The sequence below is a fragment of the Pongo abelii genome, chromosome 9, assembly GCF_028885655.2.
Source record: "Pongo abelii isolate AG06213 chromosome 9, NHGRI_mPonAbe1-v2.0_pri, whole genome shotgun sequence".
Classification (NCBI taxonomy): Eukaryota; Metazoa; Chordata; class Mammalia; order Primates; family Hominidae; genus Pongo; species Pongo abelii.
This window is the reverse complement of record NC_071994.2, coordinates 56,718,645-56,730,739: the sequence shown is the minus strand read 5'-3', so window position 1 is coordinate 56,730,739 and position 12,095 is coordinate 56,718,645. Positions and strand designations below refer to the sequence as shown.

Sequence of the window (12,095 nt, the reverse complement as noted above, 5' to 3'; positions counted from 1 at the left end):
TGAATACATAGCAATAAAATGTATCCAAAATAAAGCAAGGAGAGAAGAAACATATTTAAAATAAAAATGAACATATCCACAGTAGCTTATGGGGAAGTACCAAGCACTCTATCCTCGTCCTTGGAAGAAGCTGAGGGAGGAATAGGGTAAGGTGAGGCGATGCAATAGAAAGTATATTTGATACAAGCTACGCATTGAAGAAACTCAATTAACCCGAAGAAGGATAAACTCAAAACACCAAAACATATCAAACTAACAGTGATAACTTTTTAAAATTTTAACATAAGCCAGAGTAAAAGGAAACATCATGTAGAGAAGAACAAAGAAATAACCTTAGAATATTCATCAAAAACTGGCTGGGCGTGATTGCTCATGCCTGTAATCCTAGCACTTTGAGAGGCCGAGGCAGGCAGATTGCCTGAGCTCAGGAGTTCGAGACAGGCCTGGGCAACATGGCGAAATCCCATCTCTACTCAAAATACAAAAAATTAGCTGGACGTGGTGGCACGCACCTGTAATCCGGCTATTCGGGAGGCTGAGGCACAAGAATTGTTTCAACCCGGGAGGCAGAGGTTGCAGTGAGCTAAGGTTGCACCACTGCACCCCAGCCTGGGCAACAGAGCAAGACTCTATCTAAAAGAAAAAAAAAGAATATTCATCAAAAACTATGTAGGAAAGATGATTAATTGAATGACATTTTGAAGTATTGAAACTGGCAACCTAGATTCTGTATCTACAAGAAATATGTTCTTTAATGAAACTAGATGAAGACTTTTTCAGAAGAAAAATGCTGAACGAATTTATTTTCAGCAGACTGGAAATATAAGATGTGTATTAAAGTAAGTTCAAGAGGAAACAAAATGTCACCAAATGGAAACTTGGATCTTAACAAAGCAGTGGAAAATGCCAGAAATGGTAAATGTGTGATCACATTAAAAAGCTTTATTTTTTCATTTCTTAATTTCTTAAATGATCATTGACTAAAGCAAAATAATGTAGGTTTAAAACATATGGAGAAGTAAAATATATGGCAATGATAACCAAGGAAATTAATGATAAAATAGAAATATTTAATGTTTTAAGTTTTTACACTGTATGTGAAGTAATTAAGTATGTACATTGTAATCCCTAAAGCAACAGCTAATAAATTTAAAATTAAACCACAAACTATAGCTAATAATTTACTGGTGGAGACAGAATGGAATCCTGAAAAAAGTACCCAATTCAAAAGAAGATAGGGGCCAGGCATGGTGGTTCATGCCTGTAATCCCAGCATGTTGGGAGGCCAAGGCAGCAGGATCGCTGAGGCCAAGAGTTTGAGACCAGCCTGGGCAACAAAGCAAGACCCTGTGTCTAAAGAAAAAAAAATTTTTTTAATTAGCCAAGTGTGGTGGCACATAACTGTAGTCTGAGCACTGGAGGCTGAAGTAGGAGGATTGCTTTAGCCCAGGAGGTCCAGGCTGTGGTGAGCTATGATTGCATCACTATACTTCAACCTGGATGCAGAGCAAGGTCCTATCTCTAAAAAAATAATTAAATTTTTTTAAAGAAGGTGGGGAAAAGGACACAAACAGATGAACAAATAGAAAACAAATGGTAAGATGATAGACTTAAATTCGGACTTAAATAGACTGATAATTACATTAAACATGAAGGATCTGGAAAATGCCAATTAAAAGGCAGAAATAGACTGAATGAAACTAAATGTTGCCTCCAGGAAACACACTTTAAATATAAAGGCACTGAAATGCCGGTCCCAAGTAAGGTGATAATAGCACATTCTATCCAGTTTTTCCCGCCAAATATAGCTATAAAACCAGAGTGCATGGAGCAGCCATCAAGATCTCTGAAAAGTAATAGCAAATAAATGCGAGGAGAAGACCAGAATTCTAAGTACCAGCAAACTTGTAGTAAATTTATGTTTTCCTCCAATATCCCCCAGCCTGGAATCCAGATAGCCTGAAACCTAGACATGGATCAGCACAGACAGCGAGAGCTCCTGGAGGAGCAATGAATGAATGAATGATTGAACTCGTGATTTAAAAAACAATACCATTTACAGCAGCATCAAGAAAAATTAAAACCTTAGGAATAAATTTAACAAAATATATGCAAAACTTGTACATTTAGAACTATAGAACATTGCTGAGAGAAATTAAAGAAAACCTAAATAATGGAGAGATATACTCTGAATTGGAACACTTAATACTGTTGCAGTGTTACTTCTTCATAGAAGAATTTCCTTTATTAATTCAGTGCAATCTCAGTCAAAATCTCAGTTTTGTAGAAATTAATGGGCTGATTCTAAAAGTTATATAGAAATCAAAAGCCTAGAATAACCAAAATAATTGAGAAAGAACCACATTGGAATCTTTATGCTGTGTTATTTCTAAACTTACCAAAAGGTTATATTAATCTAGGCAGTATAGTAGTGGTGTTTATTATAGCCATGTAAGTCAGTATAACAAATAATCCAGAAATAGACCTGCTGTTGTATAATTAAATTTTTACAAAGGGGCGGTGTTGATTAATGGGGAAAGGGTGGTCTTTTGAAATGGTGCCAGAACAAGTAAATATTTGTTTGAGAAAATGATTCTTCACACCATATCCAAAAACTAACATACATAAAAACTAAGTGGATCATAGATACAAATCTAAAAGCTTAGACTGTAAAACTTCTGGAAGAGATAATATTTGAGACTTTGGAGTGGTTTATGAAACTAAGATAGTGGCAACATGTGAACACATTTTATGTAAGTAAAGTTAGTTTTAAACTTCTCACTAGACAGTCGATACCTTCAGGATAAAATACAAACTCCTTACCATGGCCCTTTGCAGTCTGACTCTGGTTTTTCATCATTTCCAACCCCATCCTTTCACAACCCCAGGTAAGCTCATGTACTCCAGTTGTACAGATTGCTCATTTTTAAGCTAACTTTTCTTTTTTTTCTTGCTTTTGTCCAAGATGTTTTTCTACCTAGAAGGTTGTTTTGACCTCTTTCACTTGATAAATTCTGACTTACCCTTAATAACATAGCTAATTTCTGTAAAATTTGAATGTCTTCAGAGCTAATTGTTCCCTTTCTTGATTCCCCAGATAAATTCATATACACATTCGTTACAACATCTTAGTGTGCTGGAGTTCTAATAGAAGTTCAACATCTTAGTGTACCTCCCTCATTCCTTCTTGATGTGATGTAGTATTTGACATATTCTGCTGAATAAATGAATAAGTACAATAATATATATTGTCATTGAAATCTAACTTTCTCCATCACCTTGGGTAACACTACGCCAAGGTCATCTAGTGTCCATATTTGGATGGCCAATTTTGCCAACTCCGGTGTTACCAGAAATTTCATCATACTATTGCACTTGAGCAGGTTAGTATTCAAACTTACCTTGGTGTGGCTGAAAAAAAGTTCTCTGTAGTTATATTGAAACTAAAAGTAGCTTTTGACTCGATGTACTATAAGATTTTTAGATAAAAATAAATGAAGCTGTGAGTCTAGTTTGGAAAAATTACTGTATGTAAAGCTTATTTTAGTGTCCAGAAGGTAATATGACAAGATAAGTAAAATATTGTAAATGGAACTATAGAGTTATTTTGCCTAGATGAGGACACTTAAAATTTAAATTCAGGGTGGGTTTTCCCTTTACAATTCATGTACAGTTTTATTGTACAAACTTTTATTGTAAGTAAATATGGCAGTACTTTAAAATTCAAATCTTTTTAATGTGATTTGGGTTTGAAAATATAAAATCAGGCTATTTCTCTTTATTTATCCATACAGTACCTAGTAAGCTTTTATATGATAGATAATCTGGGAGTTTTTTCTTTCATTTTTAAACTCTAAGCTTTGACAACAATTAATAATGATTTGTTGTGTTTTTCTTTCCTTTTTCTGGGGAAATGAAGTTTCATTGCTCCGGAAGAAATTAATTCTAAAAAATACACTGTAACAATTAAAATGAAGTCAATTTTGTTCTTGAACTACGGCACTGCTTTGTGGTATACTAACAGCCGTCTGCTGATGATAAAAAACAAGTCCATGTGGCTCAGCTCCAGAGTGTTCCTTCCAGCTCTCACCACAGTGCACACACTTAACAACATCAGTCATTTTATATCTATTTGACACTGATTAATTACTCTGATTCATTCTGGTATTATAGCCACTGCCTTGGCACTTTAGTTAGGTCTGAACAATTGAAGGGAGATCAGCAGTGTGAATTATGTATTTATTACTGTGACCCTTCATGCTACTTAATTAACTTAAATGAGTGTGTGTGTACCCTTATCTTTGAAATTATGATTATGGAAAAGATTTACCTGTATTTCATTTTAAGAAATGAAAATCATAGTTATCAGCATCAGCTTATATATATGACATTATGTTAATTTTTCAGCTGCTATATTGATGCTTAAGATTTTTTCTTTTGTGAAAAATTAACAAATATCCATTACTAATTCATTTTGACTGGGGCTTTTTATTTCTAAACTGAGGAATGCATAGAACTCTTATAGGTACATCCTTTGATCCTGAAATGAAGATGATAACCAGATTTATAAGCACCATGGAACATTTCTATTTTGACTTACACTAAGGATTGACTTACACTAAGGATTACACTAGGACTTTTATAAACAAGACAGCTTACATATTTTTAACACTCAAAAGGCAATGTAAATGAAAGAGCAGCAACCGTCAGAACAAATGTACGAAAATGAAATATTTACTAGCAATACCTCATATGCTTCAATGAGAAAAGAAGTAAGGTAAATGCACCAGATTTTTTAGATGGTAGTTAAATAGTACTTATCTCCTCTGATTTGAAATACAAATCAGAGCAATCACATTTTGGTTGTTTTCATTTACTCTTTTGTTGATGAAGATGGCAGGAATGTAACACTGGAATATATTTCATACCTTTTATGAAAGAATTATACTTCTGATAATCCATCCTAAAGAATCAATTCAAAATTCAGACTTAAAAAATACTTGTTGCACAAAGAAGTGAAAAATAATGCTGCTTTAATTTGCTTTTCTTTCTTTAAACTATCTTGCTTTATAGAATTTTTTTTCATTTTTTGTAGTCACATCTGTCAACCTTTTGCTTTTGGTTTCTGGCTTTGGTTTCATCCTTTAAAAGATTATATTATTACTTGTGTACAATTTATTGAATCCTTTCCTCAGTGACTTAAAATGCTCCACTTACTATGTACTGAATCTTCATAATTGATCTTCTGATTTCTCTACATTTCATTTGTCTGTGTTTATTCCTAGGCACCACACTTTTAAACAAATAATTTACATATAATCAAGATTCACACATTTTGATTATACAGCTCAGTGAGTTTTGAAAATTACATATACCACTGTGGAAATACAGATTATTTCCATCACTCCAAAAAGTTTCTTCCTCAATTCCCTGTATGGTTAGTCCCCAACCATGATTCCCAGACCAAGACAGTCACTGATATGCTTTGTCATTATATGTTAGTATTACCTTTTTAGAATTTTTATCAATGGAATTATACAGAATGTACTCTAGCTTTCTTGGCATTTTTTTTTTAGATTCATCTATCATTAGGTTGTTCCTTTTTATTGCCAGTAATATTCCTTTGGCCATGCCACAATTTACTTAGGTATTCACCTGCTGCTAGACTTTTGTATTGCTTTCAGTTAGGGGCCATTAAGAATAAAGTTGCTATGAATATTCATGTAAAAGTCTTGGTGCAGACAGATGTTTTCATTTCTCTTGGGTAAGTACCTAGAAGTGGAATTACTGGGTGTTATGGTAAGTGTATATTTAACTTTATAAGAAACTGGCAAACTTTTTAAAAATGACTATGCTATCTAACATTCCTAGGGCTAGCACCATTGTGAATTCAGTTGTTCCACATCATTTTTAACACTTATAAAAAAGATGCAGTATTTTAAGCCATTTTATTGAGTATGCAGTTACAGCTGTGCTTGTAGTTTTCATTTGCCTGATGTGATCTTGAGCATTGTTTCATATGTGTATTGGCCATTTTTATATCTTCTTGTGAGATTTCTGCTCAAATATTTTGCTTGATTTAATAATAGTTCATCTTTTCTCAAATGTATATTCACTTGCTCCATCGTCATTTCTTAAAAAGACTATCCTTTTCCGATTTAATCGCCTTGGCTCCCTTGTCAAAAATTAATTGACCATATGCATATAGATCTACTTCTGAGCTCTCATTTTCCCCCATGGATCTGTATGTCTGTCCTTATGCCTTTAAGACAGTCTTTATAAGATTGAAAAAGAACAAAATGGCAAGATTTACACCAACAATTGTTTTGGCTATTCTAGGTCCTTTATATTGCCATATAAATTTTAAAATCAGCTCATTAATTTCTGGCCTAAAAAAGCCTGTTAGGATTTTGACTGGGATTTTGTTAAATCAATAGATTAGGGAAAATTGACATCTTAACAACATTGAGTCTTTCACCCACGAGAGAGTGGGTCTCTCCATTTATGTGGACCATCTTTAGAGTTGTTTTGTAGTTTATGTAAGTCAGACATACATTGTTACATTTATCTCAAGTATTGTACGTGTGTTTATGTGAGAGAGAGCGCGAGAGTGATTGAGACTCGCTCTGTCGCCCAGGATGGAGTGCAGTGGCGTGATCTCTGCTCACTGCAACCGCTGCCTCCTGGGTTCAGGCCATCCTTGTGCCTCAGCCTCCCAAGTAACCGAGACTACAGGTGTGCACCACACACCTGGCTAATTTTTGTATTTTTAGTAGAGACAGAGTTTTGCCAGGTTGGCCAGGCTGGTCTCGAACTCCTTGTCTCAAGTGATCCGCCCACCTTGGCCTCCTAAAGTGCTGGTATTACAGGCATGAGCCACAAAACCCAGCCTTTATGCTTTTTTGAAGCTGTTGTATGTACTATTATATAAATTCTTCATTGCTAGTATTTAGAAATAGAATTTTTATACCTTGATCCTAAATCATAAGACCTTGCTTAAACTTCAATAAATATTTCTAGTAGCCTTCTTTGCATATAGCTTCAAGATTTTCTATGTATAAAACCAGGTAATATGCAAATGAAAACTTTAATCCCCCCTACTCCAATCTGTATCCTTTTTCCCTCCACACTTTAATGTCCTGACTGGGACATCTAATAGAATACTTACTTTATGTTGGGTCTCTGGAGGTCATTTTGTTATTTTTGAATCTCAGGTGTCCATTATCTGTCTTTTCATATGTGAACTACTTTATACCAGCAACTAAATTAAGTAATTTGTATAAGACACTGCTTGTAAGTAAAAAGGAACTAACAAGCCACTGTGTTGTAAAAATCAAGTTTGTTGATTCAGTGTTGGCAATTCAATAACAGTAAGTTAAACCCAATAACCAAGTTGGCAATTACTGTTTTCTGTCATGTATTTACAAAAACATTGTCAGTTTATCATAATGTGGCTGTTCGTTCCCAGTTTTGGTGTCAATAAATAACTTAAATAGAAGTTTTTAAATGTTGATTTAAAAAGAAGCAATAAAATAGCCAAAATAGAAAAGTCAAAATAGGAAAATCTTAAATGTGTTCAGTATACTAATGATCTTTTATTTCTTCCCTAGGTTAATGCCTTAGATAAGAAAACGTGTATCATTGTTCATTAGAGTTAGTTATTATAGAATAATAGTTACATCAACTTACATATCAATTGTGTTTATAAACAAGTAAATATTTTTACCAAAAAAAAAAAAAAACCCACAGGGCAGTAAAATTTAGGCCATTTCTTGTTCATTATAGTATATTTAAATCTATAATCATCATTTTTTTAGGTAGAGATAGGGAAGCACCAGAGTATAGTTGAGGAGCTTGGGTTCTGGATCCAACTGCCTTGCTGAAAATCCTAGTTCTTTCACTAGCTGGCAGATGACCTTGGGCAAATTACTTACCTTTTCTGAACTTCATCTGTGAGTAAGGAAAATGCACTTACCTCATAGCAATATTTTGTGACCATTAAGTGAGATAAATCATGTAAAGACCTTAGAGTAGAGCCTAGCACAAAGTAAGTGTTGAATAAATATAAGCATAAATTATCTGATGATTAACCTGAACTCCATAAAGTTTGTAGAACTTACTGGTAATCTTTATTATGTCCACTATTGGTGAACATGTCATATGAGATAGTTTTATATCATTTTCTTAATATAGAGGAATAGGTCAGATATAAAAACTAAAGCCAAATATACACATTAACATATATACCTACACAAAAATTGTTATATTTTGTTGAATGGATTGCATCTTGGGCCACATTATTTCTTCTGTTATTCAACTCCTTAATTTTGTGTTAAACTATGAGTCTCACCTTTTTTGCAAAGATGTAGAGAACGTATCAGTAATGGAATCTTTATATTCTGAAAATAAATATAACAGGTGGTTATGTTTTACTTGTGTTATTTCACTACCATCTTGAAAAGCATTCAGATAATTTTCCTTGAATATGGGGAATTTGTATTTTTTTAAATATGATATTGATTCAGTACTTCAGTAGTTTTACGGAGATTTCCTTAGTCATTATATGGAGCCTCATTGTGTCCATGCAGATGCTAAAGGTATTCCTGATACTATTTGGTGTTATCTTAATATTATTTAAGCAAAGAATCGTGATCAACTACAACTTAGCGATTTGTTACTTTTTAAACAGCTCTTTAAAGTAAATGAAAAATTAAGTGAGAAGTATTTATAATTAGAAAAATACGTAGATAAAAATTCGGAACCTACAGAATTTAGGAAATCAGCCTTTGCACAGATAAGTAATTTTTGTGTGTTCACTCTTTCACATGGGTACGTTGTTTCCCTTTTACAGCACCAGTGCATTAATGGCCAATGGCCTTGTCATGTGCCTCTACATTTTCCCAGCTATAATTTTCAGTTCCTCAAAATGCCATTCCTGAAGGTTCTGTGTATGTGTTTTCTTTAAATACCATTACATGTACGTCCCTTAAGCCTGGTTCTCCATGACTTTAGCCCCGGCATTGGGTAATTCATTAATTCTTGTGAAACCTTGCCTTTAACTGCCTTCCAACCATCCCCAGTGCTCACCTCCAGCACACTTTAGACACATGCCTATTGTGTAATTGTTAGTATAGCTTTTTTCTTCACCCTGATCACAAACTCTTTGAGGGCAGGGAACATATCTTTTTTCTAGATGCCCAGAACCCACCGTAGGGCCTCATATTCAGAAGTTCAGTAAAATGCTTCCATTGACCCTGTATGACCACAATAGTTTTACTCACTTTCACAAGGATTTGACACGGTGGTGTGTAGTTAGTTCTCGCTTCATTCAAAAATTAATGAAACAGGGCTGGGTGCAGTGGCTTACCCCTGTAATCCCAGCACTTTGGGAGGCTGAAGTAGGTGAGCGGATCACCTGAGGTCAGGAGTTCGAGACCAGCCTGGCCAAAATGGCAAAACCTTGTCTCTACTAAAAGTACAAAATTAGCAGGGCATGGTGGCGCATGCCTGTAATCCCAGCTACTTGGGAGGCTGAGGCAGGAGAAATCACTTGAACACGGGAGGTGGAGGTTGCAGTCAACTGAGATTGTACCACTGCACTCCAGCCTGGGCAACAGAGAGAGACTCTGTCTTAAAAAAAAAAAAAAAAAAAAATAATGAAACATAATGCTGCTCTAAAAAATGAATATTGGCTAGGCGCAGTGGCTCATTCCTGTATTCCCAGCACTTTGGGAGGCTGAGGCGGGTGGATCACCTGAGGTCAGGAGTTCGAGACCAGCCTAGCCAACATGGTGAAACCCCATCTCTACTAAAAATAAAAAATTAGCTGGGCATGGTGGCGTGCGCCTGTAGTCCCAGCTATTCGGGAAGCTGAGGCAGGAAAATCTCTTGAACCCAGGAGGCGGAGGTTGCAGTTTGCCGAGATTGCACCACTGCACTCCAGCCTGGGAGATTGCAGTGACCTGAGATCACACCACCGCACTCCCGCCTGGGTGACAGAGTGAGACTCCCGTCTAAAAAAGAAAAAAAATATTAACTTTAAATAAAGTTTAAAAAGTGGGAAAACATCACAATAAAAAGAATTGCTAGTTATACATTGTTTACTTTTCTGCTACAAGGTATTCCTTGAATTCTTAACAATTTTTGCCTTTGTTTTACAGGTGAAGCCTTGAAAGGAAAGGTCACAGTTCAGAAGAATAAGAAAGATCCACGTTCTCTCACCGTGACCCTCACATTGAATAATTCAACTCAAACTTATGGTCTCCAGTGAAAAAGCCATAAAAGCACACTACCTTGTAGTTTTTAATGTGAGGGTAGAGTGGGTCAGCAGGAGGGAGCTGGTTTTATGTGAGCAGATGGATGGATGATGGACCCTTTCCTAATGAGCCTCCTCAATAAGAGAGAAGTTCTTATTGTGGGAATCTGACATAGTTCAGCTGAGGAAGAGAATCAGCTGATCCTCGTGATCTGCCACGTAATCATTTTCTTAGAAGTTTGCTCCACCAGATTTAACCAAATGTAACTCCCACATTGAGTTTATCTGTATTGAAAATCATTTACATTGGCCTGTATTTGGAAGAGAGATAGTCTTTTGTTTTTAGTAAGCTTCTTACTATAAATTTTAAACAAATTGGTTAGTTATTTGGATATTTTATTAAACTGGTAACACAGGTAGTACACATTTTATTATGGACTCCTCTGAGGAGGAGTTTTTAATTGTATTTGCTAGAAAATCAGGATGTAATAAAGATTAGTGTAGAAAAACTAAAATACGGAAAAGAGCTTCAGCCTTCATATACAAATCATATATGCAGACAGCCTAGTTGATTGTCCTATCTAGCATACTTAAGTTTCTCATTTTGTAGTTTCTTCCCTCTTTGTAACTATTCCTTAGCCTTATAGATTTCTAGTACTGCCCAGGAAATCTAATTTCAATACATTTATCCTAGGTTTCATGACAGTTTTTAAAGATTGGGATAAAATACGTACTTATTTACTAATGTATTATCTTTTTCAAACCAGATTTATATGCAAAGGTTAAACATGTAACTGTTACTATACTTAGCACTCTATAAAGTTGTCATTTACAATTACTGATTCAATTTGAAATGTAGAATGAAAAAGTTTTAATAAAATGTATCAAACAACTTACAAAATATTATTTTAGAAATATATTATAAAAGGTTTCAATAAAATGTATCAAACAACATCATAAAATATTTCAACAGGGTGTAGTAGCTCATACCTATAATCCCAGCATTTGGGAGGCCAAGGCAGGAAGATCACTTAAGCCCAGGAGTTTGAGACCAGCCTAGGCAACACAGGTCTGTACAAAAAAAATTTTTTTTTTTAAATTAGCCAGGCATAGTGGTGCATGCCTGTAGTCCTAACTACCTGGGAACCTGTGGTGAGCAGATTGCTTGAGTCCAGGAGTTGGAAACTACAGTAAGTCAAGATCGTGCCACTGCACTCCAGCCTGGATAACAGAAAAAGACTCTGTCTCTAGAAAAGTTAATTAATTAAAAGTAAAAATAGGGCCAGGCATGGTGGTTCCTGCCTATAATCACAGCACTTTGGGAGGCCAAGGCAGGATTGTTTAAGGTCAGGAGTTCAAGGCCAGCCTGGGCAACATAGGGAGACTGCATCTTTACAAAAAATTAGCCAGGTGTGGCACACACCTGTAGTCCCGGCTACTCTGGAGGCTGAGGCAGGAGGATCCCTTGAGTCCAGGAGGTCAAGGCCACAATGATCACACCACTGCATTCCAGCCTAGGTGACAGGGTTAGGCCCCATCATTCATTTATTCACTCATAAATAGATAAGTTTCAACATATTAAGGCCTTTTGTAAAATCAGAAGCATTTAAAACAAGTCTTAACAAAGGGATTATTTTTAAGAAAATAAGGCTTTTAAGGAGAGGCATTCCACATGCCTCCTTTAAGTTCAGCAGTTGGTTCTTTGTCACAACAAGACATACACCAGGCAGCTTAGCATAGTGTTGAGAAGCATGGAGCATAGTATTGAGAAGCATGATAGCTATGGAGTCAGTGCCTAGGTTCAGATCCTAGTTCCAGCTGTTTCTTGCTGTATGATCTT

The 12,095-nt window shown here is 35.5% G+C and overlaps 1 protein-coding gene across 8 annotated transcripts in view; it reads left to right on the top strand.

Annotated features, from left to right (window-relative positions):
* The window catches only part of PRMT3 (protein arginine methyltransferase 3), a 127,614-nt gene extending 116,458 nt beyond the window's left edge, over window positions 1–11,156 (top strand). For 3 of the 8 annotated variants that reach the window (XM_054525819.2, XM_054525812.2, XM_054525817.2), the window contains 3 exons: window positions 2,786–2,888; window positions 3,300–3,383; window positions 10,161–11,156. In XM_054525819.2, the coding sequence (XP_054381794.1) occupies window positions 2,786–2,888; window positions 3,300–3,383; window positions 10,161–10,164 (191 nt within the window). In that variant the 3' untranslated portion in view covers window positions 10,165–11,156. Of the gene's footprint in view, window positions 1–2,785; window positions 2,889–3,097; window positions 3,117–3,299; window positions 3,384–10,160 lie in introns of those variants that run through there. The other 5 variants (XM_054525818.2, XM_054525813.2, XM_054525820.2 and 2 more) reach the window with 3 other exon arrangements.
* Window positions 11,157–12,095: the final 939 nt, after the last annotated feature.